At 40.0% G+C, this 25,787-nt stretch overlaps 1 protein-coding gene across 4 annotated transcripts in view; it reads right to left on the reverse strand.

Moving 5' to 3' along the window:
• Positions 1–25,787, reverse strand: part of DYM (dymeclin) — a 226,709-nt gene that overhangs the window by 31,725 nt on the left and 169,197 nt on the right. For 3 of the 4 annotated variants that reach the window (XM_074812049.1, XM_074812048.1, XM_074812051.1), the window contains 2 exons: positions 10,792–10,974; positions 1,109–1,222 (listed from right to left, as the gene is read on the reverse strand). In XM_074812049.1, coding sequence (XP_074668150.1) covers positions 1,109–1,222; positions 10,792–10,974 — 297 coding nt within the window. Of the gene's footprint in view, positions 1–1,108; positions 1,223–2,334; positions 5,283–10,791; positions 10,975–25,787 lie in introns of those variants that run through there. The other variant, XM_074812050.1, reaches the window with a different exon arrangement.

The following is a 25,787-nucleotide window of genomic DNA, read 5'->3' on the forward strand; positions in this document are numbered from 1 at the left end:
AGCATCGTAGTGTACCAAGGACACAACCTGAAGGGCTGGATTTGGATCCAACAACACCTCTGGTGTTACTGAGGCTATTCCTGTACTGCGGCTCAGGACTCGGACTCTAGACCAATCTCTCCCAAAGTAATTCAGTCTGAGTGATTAAATACGTGCTGTCTCAGGGACACGGGGAACTGTAGGAAAGACATTAGTATATGCAGACAGCTAGACAATTCCCACTGGGTGTTTTAAAATTATCAGGGTATAAATAAATTACCAGCCGTCACCAATGGCCACGTGTACTCAGTGTGACTTATCAGATGATATTTTCCTAAAGTTACCACAAAAGAAATGGGTCTGGAGAAGCTCCTCTCGCTCTCTTATCATGGAGTAGGAACAAAAATGATTCTGCAGAAAGCAAGCAGTATTTAAAATACACTTGGCATAATGGAGGAGGAAAATTCGTCGTGTGTTTGAAGAACATACGTAACTCCCATTTACTTACGGATTTCATTATTGAAGTAGTTAAGTGTCACACAGCCATTTTAGCCTCACAAAACTTGTCAAGTTGGTAAATCCCTCACGAGATTTGAGAGATTCTCAGAAGGGAACGAAGGGGTTTGTCAGGATTACACAGAAAGCTCGTCGTCATGTTGACCAGACCTACAGGTCCTGAACTGATTTCACTAGGTTGGTTAATTCTTAACTAAAGTCCCAGCAATTTATCTTTGTAGCATTTTACATAGACCCAGATGGAGGTGCAGAACACAAGAGCAAGAAGAATAAGTTAACAAAAAAACCCCAATGATCAAAGTTTGATTACAGCTTAACTAAACAATGGAGAGGTGAAACTGCATCTTGAAGATACGATGAAGAAAACCCTAGCTTCAACAAATGTCAATTCCTTCACACGCTTCAATTTAATAACTAATCAAGAAAACTCACCCAAACATTTAGCACAAATTAATAATTTAAATTAAAACACAGACACATGGCAATCTACAATGTAATCCCTTATCAGTCACTATTGACAGCAGAAATGATGCTGTGACGTTACGGATAGAAAGGGTATGTATGTAATTGATTGGAACAGTACACTTTAATTGATGAGGTCTTGATCACTTACTCTTAGCCTGTCTTTGGGCAAAGCAACAGCTCCTTGCTTGATGATTTCCAGAACTCGCTCCACTGACAGCTCAGCTCCAGCTTGCTCTAATCGGGAACTGAAAAAGCTGATCACCTGGAATGAAAAATCAGAGCACATAAATAAAAAGAAAAGAAGAGATCTTTGTATTAATTTATACACGAAGCTGTCACCTTTCTCTGCATCAACGTATCTGTACTTCTTAAGGAATAATCATGTTATTGCTTGCGTCACAACCAGGGAGACTCTGTTAATGTCAAATGAGCACAATTATCAGTATCATCCTGCAGTCATTTTTAACAGATAGAGGATTTTACAATTTAACACACACAGCTGAATTAATAAATTTACATTTTCAAGTACCATGCACTGACATATATTTCTATCTGTCAGTATTTCTGCACATCAGGATTTTTGAGGCCTTCCAGTCTACTTTTTACAGTTTGGCTAGAAATTTACTTTCATTTTCAAGCATTAAAGTAAAATCCTTACAGTTTCAATGAGTCCTGGACAGAAGGCTTTAAGACAACTATTAAACATCTCAGTACAACTACAAGAGTCTAAATGACTTCCTGGGGGTTTTGTAGCATTCAAAGCCACAGCAACTGGAGGAGGGAAAAAAAAAAAAGCCCACAAAGCTCCTCTCCCCAAATTAATCACCCAAAGTACCCCATGTACCTTCCCCATCACTGATTCCAAGCTCAAGGACCTCTATGTTGCCCCTCAATGTGCTCATCCTCCATCAATCTCCCTGGTGAGGCCAAGCTGATTTTCACCATATTTCCCTCCCCACCCCCTTTTCTGAGACCCAGCTGGTCCTTGTTAGCTAGAACACTGTTAGGTCAGGCTTTAACTTTTATCCCTCTCCAAGCTCAGTAGGTCGCACCAGAAGCAGACACCCCACTGGCAGTTCTCCATGTGGGACATCAGAAAACCTCCATTTCTATAGCAACTTTCATCCAAAAACAGCACAATTTGCAAACCCCATCCCTTGTCCCAAGGAACTCATCAGTCACACAGGGGATCCGAAACTCAACGCAAGAAAGGGTATGGGGCAAAATTTCAACAGCTGCTTAAGAGTCCCTTGAAAGTACAATAAGATGGTCAGAACCACTTGGTAGAGACCATGCCCATGTGGGCAGCCAGTTACCCCTTGGCTCGAGCCACGCACAGCTTTCGCTCACTGCAATGCTGCTGGTAGGATCTCCAACATCTCGTAGGCTTTGGACACACTCTCCTCTGAAAAGTACTAACGTCCACTTGTATCTGAATCACAGCACATCGAGTAATCTTTGTTAATTCTCCCAAGTAGAAGGGGGGAAAAGTGTATTATACTACAAAATCTCTGCTGAGCTCTCTTTGTTCTGTAGTGAGACACAGCTGGAGCCAGAAACCATTACCCTAATTATGCCTCCCAGCTCAGCTGCTGTTAATAAAACAAAGACAGCTGATGGCTTGATTACTGTGAGATTCAAATTTGTTGTTCCTCTCTTATGATCCCTGAAACCCTAGCCCTTGTTTTGAGCAGGTAGATTTGCTGGATCACAGAGCAATTTTCCCTAGGAACTGAAGCACCGAGCAAGTGAGACAGACAGATGACACTTGTGGGAAGCTGCTTTTTGGGATTTTTGTGAGGTTTTGGTGGGGGTTTTTTTGTTCTGTTTTGTTTTAAACAATGTAAGTATGGGAATCGGTCAAGAAAAAATCCAGATTTAACCTTCTGTACTGTCCTTACAATTATCTCCATACTTGAATAGACAGGAGAATTTCACTGCCTCTAGCAGATGCTGCAGGTAGGTTCTACATTCTTACAGATAAGGACCCGGTGTACCGCTGTGATCTCTGATCCTTGAAAAAAACAGGAGTAGGAAGATGTGCTGAGTTCATAAGCAAAGGAGCTGGAGGGAGGAACCAGAAATTACACAGGAAAATGACAAGAAACAGCTTGCGCAAAGAGCGTGAGGACCTTGGAGTGAGGCTGACATGGTTTTGGCATAGAGTCTGGGACAAATTGCTGGTAGAAGATACACAGCTCATAGAGGAATGAGAAAGTTGCCCACAAACTTCGAAAGAAAATAACTTCTTCCTGCATTTCAACACTCCTCTGATGTCAGTAATCACCGGTGAAACCTATCCTTGCCCAGGGCAGGCTCATGCAGAGAATCCATCCCACCAGTGCTGCCTTGTTAGCTCAAGTTCTGCTAAACCACAACATAAGCAAAATTTAATATTCGGCTTTTAATCAAAAGGATAAAACACTATCACAACACATATGCATAAAAAACTGAATGAAGCTCACAGATACTACCTGAATTCTGGCAAGTCTTATTTTGAAAGTCAAAGCCTCCGATCTTAACATGTTTTTAAAGATTTCTATGTTTTTTTGGTAAAGGTACTAATCCTGGTTGAGTTATATTTCACAAAGAACAAAAGTGAGATAGGCTTCCAGTATTTTCTGGCTATGTCAGCATTTCACAAAACTGAATGGCTATTTTTGGTATGCAATTGATGACTGAAATTAAAAGTATCTACTTTAATAATAATACTTATCTCTAAGTGTTATTTGCCTTTACTACTTCAGACAATATAGAATTGGAGTAATTCTCTTTCTAACCCAGACAGCACAGTACCTCCACGAGATACTCAGGTACCCAGTGAGTACCCCCCACAGTGAAATAAGAAAAAAAAGGGGAAAAAGAAGAGAAATAAAAGGAAAAAACCCCTGAGTTATACAGAGGAGATCCTAAAAGAGGCATTTGCTTATTACCATTAGATAAGTAATAAAATCAAAAAGCATCCAGCATTATACCCCTACTCTCCAAACTCCCATCTTCTCCATAGCAGGGTCTAACACTTAACCTAGTAATCTGCCCAAATATAAAAATATAAAAAATTTTAACATAGTATCAGGGAAAAGTAGCCTTCTCCTTTGAAAAAGATTTAATTATATTCCATACGTAAGTAACAGAGGTGCGTTTAAAATAATCATGATAATTAACAGACTTCAGCTCCTTGTCCACTTGAAAAGGAAATGAACCAGAAAAAGCAAACTGGGTGGATAATATTAAATGAGTTTCAAGTTTTAGCACAGGCTTTAAAACCCAGTGCTGAGCATATTCCTGTAATGTATAGAAAAAAGCAGATCACAGGACAAATGAATTAGGCTGAGAGATGGGTGCCCATTTCTTGATACTATGAAAATTATTTTTCTCATTAATTATTTGGGCAACTGGTCTAAAACGGAAAACAACTGCAACGAGTGCTTAAGAAGAAGAGGAACAAGAAACTGAACGAGTTGCTGTGAACTACCTATATCCAAGTCATGCCAGGCGCTGAAAGGCCCTCTCCATGCAAGGAACATAACCTGTTTTAAAAAGCTGTCTCTCCAATCTGGCTTCCATGTTAACAGAGATTAAAAGGCATGTCTAATCCTGGATTAGACAACCCCTCATCAGGAATACTTTATCAGTGGCCAGATAAAATGGTGTATCCACAGCGCTTTGCCTGCTGCAGAGAGCCTAATTCTGGTTGTGCAAGCTCCCCGACCGTGTGGTGTGATGGGGATGCAGCAACATGGCTTGGTCACCATCAGCTCACGGATTTCCAGGCTTTGTATGAAAATATCGTTAATATAATCAAGATCTCTAAACAGAAACTGTTTTCTATAGTGATTTCCAAAACCGGTTTTCATAAAGCTTGTCTATTTAAGGGGACAATTTTCCCTGAAAGACTCATTTTTACTCCTTTCGTTTTCTAAACAATAAATTTACAAAGTATTTCCAGAGTGCTAAAAGTGCTACAAGAAAGCCATAATGATTTAAAAGAGACATTTTAGTTTCTGCAGATTTTTTTTTAAGATATGGGGGAATAGCCACAATGTCTATTATTTCACCCATCTACTGTTTTCAACAGGGCTAAAAAGCTGAAGTAAAGAAATATTTCTATTTGCTATAGCATGCACCAGGCAGCAGAGCTATCAAGGACAAGATGTTTTCTCCACTTGGATTCTTTCAGAGGATGCTGAAGTGCTGTGATGCCCCAGCCCATTCCGAGGCAGTGCCACTGTCTAACTAACAGCTCCTCGCTTTCTCCTCCAGCTAAAAATAACGGCGTGATTCGCTGCTGCCTCCTCTGCCTGCAACAGTCAAGGTTAACTCTGCAAAAGAGAAAAAAAAAACCTTGGCACCAAATTAAAAAGTTCTGATTCTTTGTCTTTTTTTTTCTTCTTTTCTTCAGAAAGTGATGAAAAGAGAAAGACGCACATTTTGACATTGGCTATTTTACATTTCTAGTTGTGTTTGTCACTGGGAGAGTCACACTCTGTACTGACTGCACACTGAAAGGAGAAGAAAAGGAGAAAACAAACCTCTTGCCCTAAGTACCGCATGATTAGCACTTCAACTAAATAGCTTCTTTAGAAAAACATAAATCACAGCTACATTCAGTATCTGATAGTCATACCCTCTGTCCTGGAGCAAAAGTGAGGCAAAGCCAACCCTTGCTGATTTAAGAAGGGATGAAACGGCTTCAGGTGATTCAATAGCAGAAGAAACACAAAAGGCTTATCAGCAAACCTGAAGTACTGAAGTTTTTCAGATTCACCTTGAAATCAGGAGCGTGTTTAAAGACACATGAACTTTTCAAGGTACTCTGTTCTTCTCATCTCCCCACTCCTAGCAAAGAAAGTGGGTAGGAGTGGGGAGAAAAAAAGAAAAAAAAAATCACTTAGAAGTATTTAGCCAGGCTCTAGTAATCAGCAAGATCAAGGTTTTTTTAAGGGCATTTTAAGGAAAACCATGAAAGGTTAGTTCTCATGTCCCCTGCAGGTCTTGAAACAGGAGCTGCTATGCCAGAGACAAGCCAACTCAACTGATTTTAAAATCTAGCAGGGTAATGTCTTTGGAGAATTAAATTCCTAGTAGGAAATTGCATCAATCAAATCCTTTGCATCACTAAACCATTGCTCTCGACCTCCTGATTTCTATCAGACTATTTTGCAAACAAAATTCTAGCAGCTCCTAGTTAAGCCTGTTCAACCACACAGTACCTATCACTAGCTTATAGGAAATATGAAAGCAATGAAAGCCAGCGAGTTCTCACAATGGCCATGAACCACACTCATCTTTAGAAATTACTAGTGAAGTGTCTCCACCAAATTCCTGACACATCTGAGGTTGCTGACCAAATTATAGACCACCTCTGAAACAGAGGCATATCGATAGTTCACAGCTGAAACATTTCTGCAGGAGGCCAGAACAGGAACCATAGCATTTCTCTTTGTTCACCATCCAGAGGAAGAATATCCCATTTAGCTAAACAAGATGCACAATATCCTATTAAGATGACTTTCTAAAATGAAAAGTAAATTAATAGGAAACAGAAGGTATTTTGATTTCAGTTTCTTCTGTACAGCATTAACTGTTCCCATATGTTCCCAATCAGCTGGCAATAGTGATTTTTAGCTTATTTATAAAAACCCAGAGGCAAGTAAGTAGTTTTCAATAAAAAAGTGGTTCTATACAGTGATGACTCTTAAACATTCGCTCGTTTTTGCCTCAATGATGAAGCACACCGAGGTTATGTGTTATCTCCAGAGTAACCTGAACGGTCCAAATCCTGAGGGGAGGTTCATTTACTGTGACCAGGTCTGTACCAGTTAACTTGGGCAACTGTCTCTCTGGTCTGAGCAGCTGGTGGAGCCGCAGAGCCATCCCCATATTCCTGTGTGCCTACAGACATCTTCCGCTCTGTCCTCTGCCCTAATGTCATCCTGCCAAACGTCTGCTATCCAGAGGTCTCCAATGCTGAAGTCCCTGGAAACCTACCACAGTGCTTTGTTATTATTAACATTAGAAAGTCTTTCCTTATGACCTGTGAATCCACAAGTATGTGAAAAAGTTTATTCGCTTTCCCTTCACAGCAGCAATTTATTTGAAAAAATATCACATCACCTTTAGCCTTCCTTTGGCTAATCAGCACCAGTGCTATTTGTCCTTAAAGATCCTGTTTTCTACAGCCCTTCTTTCTCCCTAGAATTTCTTCCATGGTGCTGGCTGAGTATGACCCAGCAGTGTGCCCAGGTGGCCAAGAAGGCCAATGGCATCCTGGCTTGTATCAGCACTAGCGTGGCCAGCAGGGACAGGGAAGGGATCTTACCCCTGGACTCGGCACTGGGGAGGCCGCCCCTCGAACGCTGTGTTCAGTTTTGGGCCCCTCACTACACGAAAGACATTGAGGGGCTGGAGCGTGTCCAGAAGAGGGCAACAGAGCTGGTGAAGGGTCACAACTCTTATCAGGAGGGACTGAGGGAGATAGGGGTGTTTAGTCTGGAGAAAAGGAGGCTCAGGGGCGACCTTCTCGCTCTCTACAACTGCCTGAAAGGAGGGTGTAGCAAGGTGGGGGTCAGTCTCTTCTTCCAAGTAACAAGTGATAGGACAAGAGGAAACAGACTCAAGTGGCACCAGGGAAGATTCAGATTGGATGTTAAGAAAAACGTCTTCATCAAAAGGATATTCAGCACTGGAACAGGCTGCCTGGGGCAATGGTGGAGTCACCATCCCTGGAGGTATTTAAAAGACGTGTAGACGTGATGCTTAGGAACATGGTTTAGTGGCGGACTTGGCAGTGTGAGGTTAACAGTTGGACTCAATATCTTAAAAGTCCTTTCCAACCAAAATAATTCTATGATTCTAAACCCAGAGTAATCCAGCTAAAATGTCACTAGAATAAAGAGACTTAGACCACACTTCTGGGCTATTCTCCCTTTGTGTACCCACACGGGACTACAGCAGATGCCTTTCTATCTGCACCATCAACCACTCATTACTACCCTCTCAGTACATTTTCCAACTAAATTTGCATCCAGTTTTTAGCATTTTCACCTCTTCTGTGCTTCCTGTTTGGTTTATGAGAACATTAAGTGCAACAGAGTAAAAACAGTAAGTATTAAAGTCAAGATATGCCATACCCATTTTATACATTCTTGACAAGGCAACTTGGCAACTTTTCTGGGGTCCAAAATTCATTGCAGATTGCACATATTCTGTGTTTTAGTCAGATTTCTTCAATATAGAACATTACCATGCTGTCTGTTAGCATTTCAGTATGAAATACAAACCTGGACTATATAGGTTTAGAGAATCTTACATCCAATGTAAGGAGGATTTTGCTGAAGCACAGAGGGATGTCAGAGTGACTCAGAGCATAACATGCATGTTCTGCTCGTGTGGACCTCTAGTTGCATCTGAAGATGGAAGTTACACTCATGCTTCCACTGTAGCGTGGGTGGAGATAACCCAAACAATCTCTGCTGTGTAATGACCAGAAAAAGTACCAATGGAGGGAGTCAGGATACAGCACAGCCCATGCAGATGTGTTTTGGGGGCTTCAGAAAAGTAACTTCTCTTCCCCACCCTTCCATTACCAAAAGCTGCAACATTTACCATTTACATCTACAATTTACACGCTTTGGGCCACCAAATTACATTGAGCACAGCAGCCTGAAACCCAACGGAGCTCCCTGATACATGGGAAGTTGGTGGATCCATCCTCCTCTGAATAACCTACCTTGGCCACATGAAAGCCTGGCCAGCTCACTATTCTGTCTGAGAGCAGGCTGGGGTTGATGCTTAACTAAGAATGTAAGAGCAGGTCAAGAATTGGGAGATCCTGCCCATGAATACGCCCTCCCAGATTCCAGTAACATACAGTTTAGGAATTTATTGAGACAAACCTTTAAAGATTTTTTTTCTCCACTATCTTCTGACTCCTTTTGGAGCATACCTACATTTCAGACATTCATATCATCCTGCATGGCTGTGAGGATGGAGCTCCCACCTCCATCACTGCAGAGAAGAGCGTGAGCAAAGGCTGGGAGACAGGAATTCATTTTGATTCTTCTCAGGTACTGTCGACATGGTCCCAGACAAGCTCCCTCAATGTGTACAGTAAAACTGACATGATTTGCCACTTTTTGAAGGGATAGGAAGACCAGTTAAAACATTTTTGCTGTAACCACAAGACAAAGACTGGTTCTGTCCAGGATGGTAGTGCTGCCGATACTGTGTATGAAGTGGAGGATGTGACAGGGTAGAAGAGGAGTCAGCTGAATCTAATCTTTTATTCAGATCTGCAAGCCTGACAGCTCTCACCACTTGCCAGCTGGTGACAGGTACATTTAAAAAAAAAAAAATCTTTTTTTGACATTCTCGCTTCTCTAACAAAGGAGCTATTTAAAAATTCAACATGCTCTCTTGGAAAGCTTTAAATAGTTTCTGAATGTAACTGGCATTATGCTGTAACCCAATATTAAATAGTTTTGGGGAGGATTTGTTTAAATTGTTGAGGAAAACCTACATTTAAGTGTTACAAAGGAAAGGACATGCTGCTATCTGTGGGAGGCACGGAGCTGTCATGCAGAAGGATCTGGCCACCACCACTTTTCCTGCATCTGGACAAGTAACCAGAGAAGGTCCCTATCTCAGTCAGAAATGAAGATGACTGTCGTCTTCACTGTACCATATCCTCTCTTTACACCACTTGAAGACATCCTGTCCTAATCATCCAGGCAGTATCACGCTGGCTGTAGGCTGCAGCTGCCAAAAGTTTGGAGATTTTTGAGCTCCGAATCCTCTGCTCTCCAAGCTCTTGCATGACCAGAAAATATGAAGTGAGAACAGAAGAGGAAGAGGTAGGTACAGAGCAGGATTTCAGTTCGACATTTAGAATTACTTTCCTTTATGGATCATCAGAAATCTGTCAATCTTTTGTAATATTTTAAAATAAAAGCAGATCAAACCAGAACCTCAGCATAATTTTATTCATGCTGAAAAGATGTGTTATTCACTGCAGCAAGAAATACAGCATCCTGTTCAACCTCCCCTGCCAGTATTTCGCATCCAGCAGTCATGGTGTGCGCCTTCAAGCTTTGCTCAGCTCTGCAAATACCAACTAGAGGACAGAGAAGTATTTCTTGCACTTAAAATCTGTTATATTCTAGCTGGAATCATTACCCAGGTTCTCAATATGAACATGAAAGCCACTATCAGATGCAGCAGTAATTAATTAAACAACTGTTTTCCAAAGTCATACTCCATGGAGAGCCACACCAGAAACAGCTTCTGATCCACAGATATTTCCTTTTGCCTTCTTCTAAAACACTTACTTACCCAATGGGATTGCTGTGCAGAGACATTTTGCGGGTGAAAGCAACACACATTCAGACACAGCCCAAGGAATAAGGTAGCTGAATGCCTGCTCTTAGCTATTTTTAAAAAATTCCCTGTATTCATTAATAGGTAGGTGACGGGAGTAAGAGAAAAGAAAAAGACTGGCTGATGATGAATATCTGTTTTTTCTCCCCTGACAGACAGGTTTCTAACAAGGGGCAGTCAAAGGAAGCTGATGCTGTCCTTCCTCAGGGGACTGAAAGATGTGTCACAGCTTGGGCATTCCTTACCAGAGGCATCCCAAATCCCCCTGGCTCTGCTGAGTTAAAGATGTGGACCAGAAGTAGCCACAGGGGAGGCCCAGAAATGTTGAGAAACTCATAATTTTGATACTTTCTAAAACAAACTGATAGAGATGGTGAATATTTTCCACCTCTCAAAAGGATAAAGAGCTCAAATAACAATGTGTAAGCATCCCTTAAATAATGTATCACTCACCAGATCTATATTTTGCATTATGTCCTGGAAGGAAGGGTGAGTTCGAAACTGCTCAAACAGATCCCGCTTGTAAAGCAGTGCATACACCAAGTTGGGGTTGTGATGAAGAGAATTTGTCAGGCAGGAGTTGATGATCTCCAACATCATTCGGATCACTTCCTCAATCACATTCAGGTCTTGTGCCTTTAAAGAAAGGAATAAAAGGTTATTCTGCCCTTTTCCATTGTAAAATATATCAGATATTAAAGACAGCGCACAGGTAATTATTACTAATGGAGGTATTAGCTGGTTAACGTCTCAATGGTGAGCAAATCTGGCATGCCTGTATCTGGAAAGAGATCTGTTTTGTCCTGTAATAACCAGAATTGTAACTGAAATGCCCTGCACTCCAGTATTCAGCTTCATGGCTTGATTGTCTCAACAGGAGCTGCCATCTCATGCCAAAAAGCATTAACATACCGTAATCAGCCAGATTTGCTCAGGTTTAAGCAAACTTCAGTCTTTTCAACCCTTCCCATGCTAAGTAAAAGCACACCAGCATACATTTAATTTAATACATTTTCTGTTGAGTCCCTGCTTAGGGAAGAGGGATAGGGTGAAGAAGAGAGAAAAAAAAAAAAGCAGAAAAACAAAAAGTGGCTGGTGAAAGAGAAAAGCAAAGACAGGAGAAAGAAGACTCACTGGATCAAAACCCACTGCACCCTGAACATCTGCCACCGTTCTCCAGATTTTGTTTCCAGCTTATTTTTTGGTATTTTTTTGGCATTAAAGAATACTTGTAATAAACGGAAAAAGAAATCTCCTTTTGTGGCGCACTAAGCTTTAATGCTCAAGATAAACTTGTAGAGCTTTTTATCTTGTCAATGCCTTTTGACAAACCATTCCTGATGATTTTGAAACTGAAACCTTCTAAGCTGAACAAGCTGGCATGTGAACCCCTGCTAGTCTTCTGGATTTCTCTGCCTGGGCTGCACACCAGGATATGCCTGATACGGCTGTTCAGACTGGAGAGCTGTTTCTCCTCCCTTGGGATAAGGTAAAAAAGGCAAACCTACTTTGTTTGTGTCGTTAGGTCTCTCCACCACATCAAACATTGGACTGTGAGACTTTACAGGTCTGGCAAGAACGTGAATCATACCAAACCAGCTTGAGTTTTTCGGCTTAGCACGAACACTGAAACCACTGGCATTTCCTTTCGCCAACTGCCTACAAAGCAGTCATTTTCTGAGGTATCATAAGGCACTTAAATCCTTCCTAAAGAGGCTGTACGTACAACAGCATTTTGTTGGACTGTCAGTGAATCTGTACATAGTTGAGTTATTTTCTACTATAAGGTAGCATTGTAGGAATCATCACTTGTCAGATATATGCTCTTACCAAGGCAGAACAGGACACAGGAACGTGTCATTATCCTGGTTAGACTTATATAAAGAGCAAAATTCTTTGCTACCACTTTGCTCTGGCTACTTTCAATAGAAAACAAAGATACATTTCTTCCTGCAAGTGTCAATATGGCCCTAACCTGCTCCTCCATCTCTTCTAGAGAGCTGAGGACCATGGAGAAGGCAGTGCCCATCCTCACAGAGCACTGATCTGGCTATCCACACCGCTTGTCTTCTGCGAGTACACAGGAGATTTAAGTGATGAAAGCCTTTTGAAATTCTTGTCTGAAGAACAATATTTGGTGTACACACTACAATGAAATATTCTTCTTTAGCAATGATGTCTGACTGACTGTGGAGGTTACAGATTTTTTTCCAAATGTGAGAATCTCCTCTTCTTTTTTAATAGCTTTGCTTCAGCTGCCTGAAGTACTGTTGTAGTGTAGCTAACAATGTTGGCAGAAACCCTTACAAAGCTGATCACCGCAGCTACTTAGCCTGTCAATGGGATCACATTCTTCTATGACAGAAACAATCCCTGCATTCAAAACACAGGTGATTCCTCTGCCTGTAGTTTCCTAGTTAGCGTGCCATGAGAGAGCATTCCAGTTAGATGCTGTGAAATGTGTATAATGCAATATATTGGATAAAACCTGAAATAATTGCTTCAGCAGGAATCTGAAGAAAAATCCAGACCTGGCTAACTCCTCCATGGAGTGGTATGTGCCTATAAACTTGGATTTAATTCAGAATATGGGATATCATTGTGGCTCTCAATAAGCTCTGAGTATTGGTATAATTCTTGATGCAGCAGGATGACCCAGTGGCTGAGACACTACCCTAAAATACAGAATACACTACTTTTACAGAAACATTGTGATTCAGGATCAAGTCAGATCTATCTAGTTACCAGAAAGGTAACAAGCCACACAATTGGTTTTCAAAAACTAAATGCTTTTTAATAAAATATGTTCACCTTAAAACCCAGGCATACAGCTAGCTCAAACAGAAAGTGTTGCTAACCATTTCCAAACATGTTATTTCAAGAAAAGGCAGACTCTGCTATTGGTCAGTTTCAAACAATTAGAAGTTACCAGAGGTTATTGCTGAGTAATTATATTTAATTTTTTAGAAGCTGATGGATAGAATGAAGCATCTGTTTTTCAGCTACCATGTTCCAGGTGAAGAACCTGGGACCAAACTGAAGAAATCCAGGAACTACAGTGTCGATTTTTACCCATAACTGACTACACCAAAAGAATAATTTATAAGAAGAATGAACTCCATAAAAGACAGAGAAGTGGGACGAAATCCCAGTATTGCATATATGTTGTCTGGAGAGCTGTATGCTCCTATAATTAGTGATTAAGCATTTGTAAAGGCTTAAAAGTTTTCAAAACAGGAAAAAACAAGCAGAAAGCCAAGGACAACGTTTGGATGAGACAATGGAGAAATGCTGTAAGAGCTGATAAAATGCTGTGTGCTTTTGTTGCTCTGTATCACCAGTATCAAGCTACAGCGCGTCTGCCTCTAGACATGGCGTCACAACAGATATAAATAAGGTTACAAAAACATTTTGCAGTTGAAGAGAAGTAGTTTATCACCCTGCATATTAACTTTCAGACCAGCTGAACGCAGCTGAAATACTGAATGTGTATGACCAAGACAAGGACATCATCCGCAGCAACCTTGTAAGACTAATTTTTTGACTGAATTAGCTGTTATATGAAAAGAAAGGCCAGATATTGATTTTGGGGGGACACGTAGACAAGTTTCAATCTATTAAACGGGACATTTAAATGAGACAAGTTAAAAGTAAAGGCATTTTCCTATTGCTTACAATTGACAAATTCAATGTGGCATTCACATTTAAAATTACTACAGTATTCCTTTACAAAACAGACCTCAGCTGCCTCTGTCGACACTGATGAGTACCAGTCCTCCCCCTTCTTTTTTTTTCTTTATGCCCACAGAAATAATTATACCCATCTTTAAAAGAAACTTGGAAGCTAAAGCTTGGTACCAATTTTTTGAGATGGAAACCATGCCTACAGAAGGGATGGGAGTGTAGGCACAGCACTAATATTACTGTGGATAATCCTAGATAACCACCTCATGGTTCCTTCTCAGGGTAGGAATTAATGTGGTACTATTTGGCAAAGATTTTTATTTTTAAGGCAAAAAGCCAGACGCTTGGTCATGTTCTAGTTGCACAGGGAACAAACCAGGCAGCGACAGCTGCAAGAGATCCAGGTACAGTTCTGGGTAGTGTGAGTCTCTCTTGTTAAAAGAACAAGGAACAAACAAATGATAATGCCAGAGAAAGGAGGACAGAAACAAGCTAAGAGGATGCACATGAAAACACGACAAGCGCAGGAATGAGAACCTTATCTGGAGAAAAATAATTTGAGTTTGATAAACACTAACAAGGAACACACAAATGTGCAAAGCCAAGACAAACTCTGGGAAGAGCTGAATGCTCTCATCTCTGACCATCCTGGAATACTGTTGCTTTCCTTACTGCAGTATAATTAATAATTAGCATGACATCCTCCTAGGCAAAGACTTCCAAAGAATTCAATACTTACATACTGCTGGAATGACACAGATGTGTAAAAACAGTTGAAAAGTATATGGCTTATAAAATATCAGAAGTGAAGCAGCCTAAACGCCAAACCCCAGGCATGTGCTCACAGTTAGGTTCCTTACAGGCATATTTACCCATCAAAAGATAAAGCAGTTGAATCACTGTCAGTGGAGAATGTGAGAACTCAGTGTCATCAAAAACCTGCTTAATTTGTGCTCATCCTTTTAATTTAAAATTAAATTTTAATTTTTATAAAGAAGTGGTTTAAAAAGTTCTAGTATGAATGAATGCGAAACCCCAGCCTCTAAATGTTAACAATTCTTAGCAGAAAAAGGGAGGCATGTCCATGTGTCATTCAGGTTAATTTTGCTTAACCACCCATCATGGCTTGTACTAAAATGGCTTGTACTCATGGCTTGTAATAAAAACTGAGACAAAGTTATTCTGATTTCTGTTTTCTTTCCTCCTAGGCTAGTTTATAGGGAAAATAATATGTCATTTGAAAATCAGAATTTCAGTCACTTGTAATGTTATGAAGAGACATTTATAAGCAAGGGTGGACATGAGGCTGCCTTTGATGATGAAGTAACTCTGTATCAAGTTTCAGAGAAAGGAACATTTTTAAAGATTTCTGGTAGTCTCACTGAAGCCATTTTCTCTGCGATTGTCCCACCCCATCCCATCGTGGCCATGCAACCTGAGCTGGGTTAACTGTTCAACTGCCGGCTACCAGTTACCAGCAGTGACAGTAAGCTGAAATCAAGGAAATACTGGTCTTGATTTCAGGGTGAGGAAGGAAATAATTATCAGTTTTCTTTAGGCCTTCCAATCCTAAAGGGGGCCTACAGGAAAGATGGGGACAGACTTTTCAGTAGGGCCGGTAGCCCTAGGACAAGGGGGAATGGTTTTAAATTAAAAGATGGTGGATTTAGACTAGTTAGAAAGAAGAAATTGTTTCTCTTGAGGGTGGTGAGGCCCTGGCACAGGTTGCCCAGAGAGGTGGTAGATGCCCCATCCCTGGAAACATTCCAGGCCAGGTTGGACGGGGCTCTGAGCAACCTGGTCTAGTGAAGATGTCCCTGCCCATGGCAGGGGGTTGGACTAGATGGCCTTTAAAGGTCCCTTCCAAGTCAAACCATTCCATGACTCTATTCTATGTTTCTAAAAAGCACTAGTGCCCAAACTTAAGTCTCATATCGTGTCCACATGCTGTACTATAATATGATTAAGTATTTATTTATTGTGAGCTAGAATTCACTTAAATGCAACATTTTTGTTCTCCTTTTTACCTGATGTATAGTAATTGGCAATCCAAAGCAACAAAAATTTGTAAGATTAACCAGGTCTACTTCGCAACTTTTTTAAAAATCAGAGATCTAACAGTGCACCTTCTCCTTCGTGGTGGGATCCATATGAATGATGCTATGCAGTAGACACCAATACATGTATACATCCAGGACCCTACTGCCTACTAAAAAAGCCCCACTTCTCCCCGTGCATTCACATTGCAGCAATTTTCCAGCCAACTGATACTTTCAGCTAAACAACTGCTAGAGGTTTCTGCCTGTTGAAGTGGCACGATGACAAACGCTATCAAAAAGGCAGTTATACAGCTAGCACAATCTGAGCAGGAAGAAGCTTATCTGCCTAAAAAACCAAAACCCGAGCAGGGATGGGTAACGCAATACCCTACAACTGCACAATGTAAATAGGGCTAAAAAAAACCAAATAGGAAAGGCACACTGCAGTGACGTCTTAATCCAAAGAAACCTGATGAAATAAAGTGGAAATGTCACTCATAATAGCAGAAGAAATACATGCTGGAAATGCAGGCTGACAAAAAAACATGTCCAAACACAATTCTGACTTATTGCTTATTACAATGAATGGCTTTTAGTGAGTGGTATCTTGCTGCTGGTAACAGGACGCCCTGACATTTGAATTTCTAAAAGTGCAAGTTTCTTTATTTTGAAGCTCAGTGGATTTAGTTCACAATTACTGACACTGCAGACCCCTCTCTGGCAGAGCGAGAAGGCATACAGTATGCAAAAGCTGTCAAGCAGCTACTTAAAGGCGCTTTAGCTTGAGATGCTTTAATAGCTTCCTTCCTAGCAACTCCACAATTCAGAGCAGCAAAACCATCTCCAACTCTCCACTTTCCCAGCTAGCTCTGACTGCCCCCTCAAGGTCATTTGCTCCCTTTGCCTCTCTCCAAGTCCAGTCCTCCCCTCTCAGCCGGGTAGTGCAGAGGAAGAGTCAGAGGAAGGCGCAGCACGCAGCAGGTACGGCGCTCTGTGTACTAGGCAGGGCTGTGTCACCTTTGTGCTCTGCATCCATGCGGTGAGGAACACCCATCCTCAGACCTGAGGCTGAAGGCTACCATACGGATGAGGGAATAGAGGGAAGGTGAGGGTGAAGGTTGCACAGGCAACCTTAATTATGGCTTATCTTCATTCTGAGCCCTTATCCACGATGCCTCACTATAATCACACGTAATATTTTCAGTGAGATTCCCCCCCAAAATATAACTTGCAAATATAAAACATAAAAAACTTGTAATCGTAAACAACTGCTTCCTTCATGACGCAGATACGACTTTAAAGGCAATTTTGTCAACAATGGAAAACAAAAGGATACACACACCAATAGTTCACACATATCAAAAAGACTAAGAATGTCGAATTAACCCCAAACAGAAAGCTCCTGCCATTCCTCCTTTTACCAGGGAGAAACAAGGAGGAAAAATTTGGTAAACTGTTTCAGATCCACCAGCTGCACCCACAAAAGGTCGAGATGAACAGACAGCTTCAGTTCATTTTCCATTACATTTTTTTAAGCCAGCTTTATGCATGCTAAGGAATACTTCAAATGACTATGTTTCTGAACATTCAGTAGTTAGCTCTTCCACGCCTGCCTGTAATGCAGCTATTATAAACTCCAGGGTGATGTACTCTTTTGTATGGAATACACAAATTGGCACTCCAGGGAATTTCACCTTGATAACATAATTTAATAGCATCCACAATTATAATGATGTAAACTTCCCTTTCCTCTTTACAGGGGAATTTCTACAGTTAAATAGTTTCAAATAATTTACTTTATTTTTAGTTACTTTAAGAGAAGCATATGTATCTTGTTTGTATTAGCTTTGGGGAGCTTCCAAGAGAGCTGTCTGAATTTCCTGCATTTTCAGCAGAAAATAAAACCTTCAACAAAATAAACTTGCTCTGCCAAAGGATTGGAAGAGTTGAGGGGAAAGAAGGAAGCGCACAAGAAAGCTGCTCTTACATTTAATGCGCAAATGAACTTCAAAGCCAAGCCATTGGTGACAGAAATCTTATCTTCATCTATTTTACTGGCATATACTCTTTGGCCGTGCTATGTCAAATCCAGATAACTTTTGGCTGTAATGTTGAATTGTGGGAAAGTAGGTATTAAGTGAAAAATTGCAGGGCTTATGGTGAATATAACCTCAAAAACTAACCCCAGCATCTCTGATCACTGCCTAGAAATGAAAGTAGAGCTGTCAGACCAGGACCAAAGTTTGTTGCCAGACACTTTACTAAATAAAAATACCATCCTGACACTCACTATCATCGCCTTCCTGAATAACTGAGTAAGCTGAAAGAGCAGATTCTCAGCAATGTTTCACCATTTTGTCAAGTCAGCCCATGCTGCAATGCAATGTTTCCCAAGAGAAACATAACACTTTCAGCCTGTATCACGATGCAAACCTTCAGGACAACCTGTGAAAAGGCTACACTAGAGCAAATGCCGTGTTGGTGTGTCCTGTCCCAGAGGAAAGAGCCTGGGAACAGTTTGCTCCAAGGGAAAACACACCAAACGACACCTGCCAAGGTAGCAAACTCAACTGCTTTGATACTCCATAAACCTGTTTGCCACACGGTTTGACTTCAATAGCCACTGACCAAGAAAATCTAAAGCTGTTTCTGAGGACATGTATATATCTGAGTGAAGGTGCAGTTACTTTATTGGTACTTCTCAGGTGACTTCACTGCACTGTGTTTATTATTCACCCAATCTACAGTTAATCCACAACTCATCTCTTGGTGATATCTTCTTTCATCCATGTACTTGCTATCTTTCAAATTCCAATCCTAAACCACTTCACACTGAAATACTTTAACTTATCCTCTTATCTCCCTACAAAGTTAGGCTCCCAAATCAATTAAAAATTTCTAAGACATTGGCCTAAACTCCCTCAGTGTTTTACTGATTCTTGGTGATGCTTCACTCTCGTAGCACTGTGCCCATTTTACCTGTTTACTGAGGATTTTACAATTAGGAAATCTTTTGGTTTATTTAACCTAGTATGAGGTTACCCCTCTGTGAAATTAATAGCGGCGTGGGAGGTTAACTGGCAAACAGTTTTAGCAAGAGTAACTTCTTCACTGAACGAAGAGTGAAGTATATTCTCTCTTTGTACAGAGGATCTCTGCTGGCAGCATGGCAAAACTTCAGTAGGAAGGACAGATGTTGACTACACTTGCCAAATTTACAGTCTGGTTATTAAGGAGATGTGACCTAAAGGTGTTTCACTTCCCAGGGGATGCTACAACTACTAACAGGGCTCCTCTGCTTTGAAAGGTAGGAATGAGAAACCATCTGGACCCAAAAGGATGGACAGGCACCTAAGTGCAGGAGAAATGCAGACCTTGGCGTTTTTGTGATATTGGGATTCAGTATCATGACTGCAAAAGGTGTGCAGTTCTAGAGAACGGGCCTTTAGATAGTCCTCCTCTTTGGCATTTCATCCCAGTGTCCCAGCTTTTCCAAACCCCATTCTTGGGAAGCTCCCATCTAATTCAATTTCCACCCTGGAAAGCAAAGGCCTGACAAGTCTCCTTCTCCAGTAATTTCCCAAGATGGCAAAATGACAAATTAAAATTATTTTCACCCCAACTAGCTTAGAAAAAGTAAATGACTATGGAAAGTGTTTACTCAAGGTCAAGAGAGAATGGTCCAAGCCAACCAAGAAGCTCCAGCATAAGGAGATCCACCACAGTGCCGAAAATACCTGACGGTCACCAGCTACAGGTTCCAAGACAGTCCAAGCAAGAACACAGTATTTCCAAACCACACGCAACCGTGACAGCAAAATGCAACTAGTATTTAGTAGAACTAAACCCGATCATTTTCTAAGGTCCCACAAAACCTGGGAAGCAACTGCTGCTATGAAAACGACAATGTTCATACTAAGAAAATTGAAATTGAAACTGTGAACCTGTATTTTTCTCAATTCATGCCCGAAATAATAATGACATTTTCCTGCTGTGGAAAGGAAATGGAGAATTCTCCATTTCTCCTTGAAACTAAGCAGTATTCCCTGGAGGTATGGGAAGATTTTGTTTGGTTTGACTGGTAGAACAGGAAAGGACAAGTTCCATATGCAACCTCAACTCCACCATACAAAGGGAAATAGATCATCATGATACAGGCTTTAATTAACAGAACCTGTCTACCTTGACTAGAATTTAAGGACTTTAAAGATGTTACTCAAGCGAAAAAGTTTCTGATTCCAGCACTACACATGCAGCTTAGCTGTAAAATGTCACCAGCAAAACTGTTCGGAGGTGTTATGCAGTAATTACTGCTATGTGAACTGAAACTTCAACACTTCCTAATTTTTTTTTTTTTTAAATTGCATGGCAGATCTTATATAACACTCACATAAAGTTCCACATTTTTGCATTTAATATGTTAAGTGCTACTTAATGAAATCTCTAGACCTAAAAGTTTATTCCTTAAAGATGACTTCTTTTTGCAGGAGGGCAAGTTGCTAGCATACGCACTGATACTTGTATTTTAGTATATACTGAAGTCCAGATTTAAGAATCCTTATCATATCTTTAATGTTTGTTTGGAATGGGTTCTTCTCCTTTTTATCCTACATGATGTTTAACTGAAGTACAGAAGCCCTTATTCCCATCATGAAGAAGAATAAGATGGAAAAACATCACATCTTGCAAACAGACAGAAAAAAAGACAGAAAAAAACGTTTAAATTCGCAATTTAAATCAAACAGTTTTCTTCACATTTTCCCTTCACATCTCCCAAACTTTCCTCCATACAGTACACCACAGCTACAGGAATGTAATTTATCCACTAGTTCCTTATAGCCTCAGCATCATCTCTGACTATATTATCAACTATTTTCTTCATCCTTGGTATTATGTTTGGCAGTAACAACCATGACACTCACTGCAAAATATACATACATCTAAGAGCATATTTCCAATGAACCAACTCCTGTCATTCAAGAAAATCCCTCAGTGCTACAGATTTTGCAGACCTATCTCCAATGTCTAAGCAATTTTAATTGAGAAACTATCAAAACTACCTGAATAAATACCAATCCCTCGCTAAAGCTGTCAACTGCACAGAAGCTGAATTCACAAGTTCTCCACTGGTTGCTCACCGATGAGATTCTGTGGTTCAGCACCTCTGCCATGACATTTGGAAACCATCATTGCCTTGGAACTGTAACAGTTGTCTTCCTCTGAAAGTACCACTCTGAATGATTTTGACACTACTTAAGTGAAGAAGTATCACAAGCGAGACTGTGGAATCCAGGTCCTCAATAATAAACACGGATTGCATCAAGTTTCCATAATTTCCATGCTATCCAAAGCACAAGACCTTCTGGTCCTGACGACGCAGAGGATGTCAGTGGGAAAAGTCAGTGCTACTCTCTACACCCTCAGCAGCCAAAAGACTGTATTCTTGTCCCTAGGGTGAAAATTGCTATTGAAATTTCTGTGGGAGGTAGAAGAAAGGAGTTCACAGAGCAGACATTTCCATCATTACAATTTGGGGAATGTCAAGGAGGTGAGTGAAGTGGTGTTACAGCTGAGGCCACCCAGCATTCCTCCCATGCCTCAGCAGTGTATGACTCCTGCTTTGCTCAAACAAGAAAAATCACTGCAAAGGTAAACTGGGTTGAGTAATACAGTAGCAGTAGAAAATAACCACAAAATAGAAGAAAAAACCCTGTAGACTGCCTCCTGACAATATCAGCCATGTTCAAAAATAACAATTGAAAAAAACGAAAAGATTGATTTAACCCATTGCTGTTCATACAGAAGCTGATGGTGCACACACAGTGAACTTTTGATGACGGTGCAGTATTCTTTCCATGTTCTAACCCCTTAAATACTAGCAGTGCATGACAAAAAATGTCAGGTCCCAGATAACGGATACTTGATACGGGATTACGGTACAGGATTCCCAAACTGTTGTGAGCAGGAATATGCTGCTTTACGGTCATCATTTTATAATATATTAAAATATAATAAGATACAAGAAAGTGGTTTTATTTGTTTTCTTCTTATTTTACCACCTCTTCAAAAGTAGTCACTGCCAGCAGTAGTACCATTTATTCTACTAAGATGGGCCTGAAAAACCTCCGTAACCAAATTTCAAGAACTGCTCTCTCCAGCTGAATAAAATGCAAATAGAAGGGAGATGAGAAACGGCCTTTTGAGAGCTGATAGCAGGCAAACCAAATAAATGGAGTAACTTTTAGATTAAATGCTTTTACTACATTCCATCTTATTTTTCAAGTACATTACCCTGGACACTGCATCAGTTCTGATAAACACAGAAGCTGATGACCACTGCTCCACTTCCTGACGAATGGTCTGGAAGCACACAGCAGCCGTAGCCTGAACGCTGAAAAACAAACCTTTAACTGAGATTTGGAAAACCCAAAACTCACAGAAAATAATTCTAGAAGTCTGTGTACACAGGTACCTGTTCCAAAATGAACTGTAAGCAACAGATGACATTTTGTCAAACACTGAAGCAAAACACTCTTGATAGAAACATATAAAAACTTCATTATCCAACTAAATAAAATTTCCTGAAATATTTATGAAGTCTCATCTATTTTAGGACAAAACTTAATTTTGTGTAGCCTGGTTCATGAAGTACAGCAGTGACAGACATGGCCAAGATGAGAGATCACTGTGTTTGAAAGACGGAGAAGCACTTGGATATGTTGTACATCCTTCCTGGAGTCAGTCAACTGTTCCTCACCAAAACCCTGTAAGTCATTATGACTGTCTACCTATAAATTAAGCTAAGTTTTCTAATGGATTCTGATTAACAGAGTCCACCACAAGGTATGACGGCTAATTTACTGTAGAAAAATTCAGTGAAGCTTCTTTCCATGGGAATGTAACATGACTCTTCCTACCGTCTCAATTTATCAAAATCTAAAAGATTAGTGTGGGAATGGGAAAACTTGCCATTATTTGTTCATGTAATTTTTTTTTTTTCTCTGCATTGAGTAAGCATCTGATTTATTCGCAAGTGCCACGGATAAGTTGCTGGTGAGTAGCTTAACAACTTGCCTTTAGGAACCACAACATCCATTCTCTTTTCAGTTTATCTGGAGAAAAGAGATATACTTAAGAGTTTGATTCCTATTGCAATGAAAAAACTAAATCTAACCTGTAATATTACCATCCACCTTCTTTTCTCTTGAATAGGATGGTTGGTTTTTGTTATTAGTAAACAGTTTCTCTAAGGTCAAGAGTTGGTTTGGGTTAACATGCTGGCCTCTGCACATGCTGTACCAGTCTGATACCAAGAAAAATGCAGCAGAACAGAGTGTCTTTGAAGAAGTCATGTACTTCAGGAGCAGGCTGCAGCTCACTCAGCTTGGGCTGAAGCCTAAATATGTGCAAGAGTAGTTCTGGAAAACCTCCACCATGTTCCAACAACATATCTGAAGGGCAATTAAAAAAAAAAAATCTTACTTGTCTCAACTTTGTTTCAGAGCAGCACAAGCAATCACAGACATCTTCTAACAGCATTTGGGATAAGAACATAGTAGAATTAAATAATGGTAATATATTAGAGTCTTTCTTTGTTATGAATGTTTTAAAAGATACTTCCCTGAAATGCTTTATGTTTGGTATTTCACTGGCAGAAAACAGATGTAGAACATGAATATTAGCTTTTCCTTTTGTTTTTTTTTTTTTTTTTTTTTTTTTTAATTTCTTTTCCCCTTGAAAAACATTAGAAAATTTTATGTTGGTATTAATCCAGGAAAAAAAGGGTATTTATTTATGTGTTAATCCAAAACGTCTCCTGTTGTTGCTTTAAAATTAAAGGTGCAGGGTTAAACTCTCAAAAGCCAGACATCAGACTGAAAGCACAGGCTTCCCCTTATCTCAATGGGTATGTGTCAAGATACAATTTAATTACAAGTTCACATAACTATCATCAGAGTCCTTTAACCATCATGTTTGTATCTAACCCACAGCATGTTAAGAATTGATAGTTTTTGTCCAATTTCTGGGTCATTGTTTCTGTAATTAACCAATTCTGTGGAAGAATTCCTATTTACAATAACTGATTTAGTGTATGAAATGTGCAATGTATTCCTCTATGTTGCTTTGTTCCTAAACTACAAAGAAATAAGAAACTTAAGAGAAATCGCTGGTTACATGAAAGGAAAATAAAAGTTTATCTCTCCAATTACGCCTGTGAAAAACATCAGAGTGACTGTACAGAATTCAATAAACATGAAAAACAGAGATTCTTCTAAATTTCTATTTCTTCTAAATACACTCTTTGCATGTTTCAACAGGTTTCCCACGAAGTTATTTCACAGAGACCAAGAATCCCCCACTGTCAATAGGGATAAATAAAATCAAAATTCTCTATTCTACATTTCTTTAATGTTGCTTTTCAGGCCAGGCGATGATGGAATCAGTTTTCAGTAAGTGGCTTATTTTGCTCCGTGTGACACTTCTCATGTGCAGCAGGAGAGGAACCAGCCTTGGCAGGGTATTTTTGTTTTGAATTTCTGCCTATATCAATGATCTTCCTTCTCCAAACCTTTTTCTTTTTCACTTCATACCAAGACTGTCTTTCAATCTTACTTGACTCATTCCCTTTAAAATGTTCTCTTTTCCTTCATACCATCATTTGGTTCTCTGCTCACCCACTCTGCCAATTAACAGCAGTTAACTTGCATGACGTTACAGGTAATATAAACAACAGCCATTAGTGGGAGAATTGCCCTCGGTGAGACAGCACGATATGTTGTTCAGGGGAATAATATCTCTCCAAGAAGATAAATTGTAAGTTGATGAGATCGTGCTTCTGTAACTTGGACACAACTAGAATAAATGTGGCTCTGCAGAGGTCAAAAATGGTCCCATTTTAACTTCTTCATGTTTCAGTTCAGACAGATTTGAGCAGCAGTTTGACAGCTGAACAATTTCATGCATGATTTTATCCACAGTCTGAAGCACACTATTTTCCTCTTAGCATCTTTTTCACAATCACTAAGTCTTGATTCACCTTCGTTTCTCCCATTTTCTCCGACTGTCCTTCCAATTCTGAATCATAGATATCTGCAATGAAGGAATCTAAAGATCTCTGTTATGCTATTTTTTAAAAATAACTATTTACTACCCTTCAATATAAATGGATTGATCTTTTAAAAACAACTAAAAGAGTTCCAAAAACTTCACTGGTTAGTCTGTAAGTGTCCCTGATCAAATATGAAGAAGTTGGAAACAGAAAGTGCAACATCAAAAAGTTCTCATGTTTCACCAATATCTCATATAGAAAAAGTTGCATTAAAAGATTTCAATTCCAATTAAGTATTTAGTACCGAACAGCCTAAAAGGGTCTGAACAGACTTCCTTCTGCATCCATTTCCTTTACTTTATATGGCTGCATGTTTAAAAAAAGAATTACTGGGATGTTTATAACATATGGTAACATACTTCTGGTTTTTAAGCACTACATTTTTTCAATCAAAACCTTGCTTTAGGAACACTGAAAGTTTGGTTTACTACATTGTTGAAATACATAGCAGTTACAAAAATAAATTCTACTCTTTGGAGAGCTACTGCATCGGGTTTTTCTGTTTGTCTATGGAGGTTTGACAAAAATGAACCATCCAGAGTCATCAGCTTCTCCGGAAAAGCTCTGAACAACCCACTTGTGTGAAGGATGCAGCAGGAAAAGTGTCTAAAGACCAA

This window comes from Strix aluco, chromosome Z (assembly GCF_031877795.1).
Source record: "Strix aluco isolate bStrAlu1 chromosome Z, bStrAlu1.hap1, whole genome shotgun sequence".
In the NCBI taxonomy this organism is placed as follows: Eukaryota; Metazoa; Chordata; class Aves; order Strigiformes; family Strigidae; genus Strix; species Strix aluco.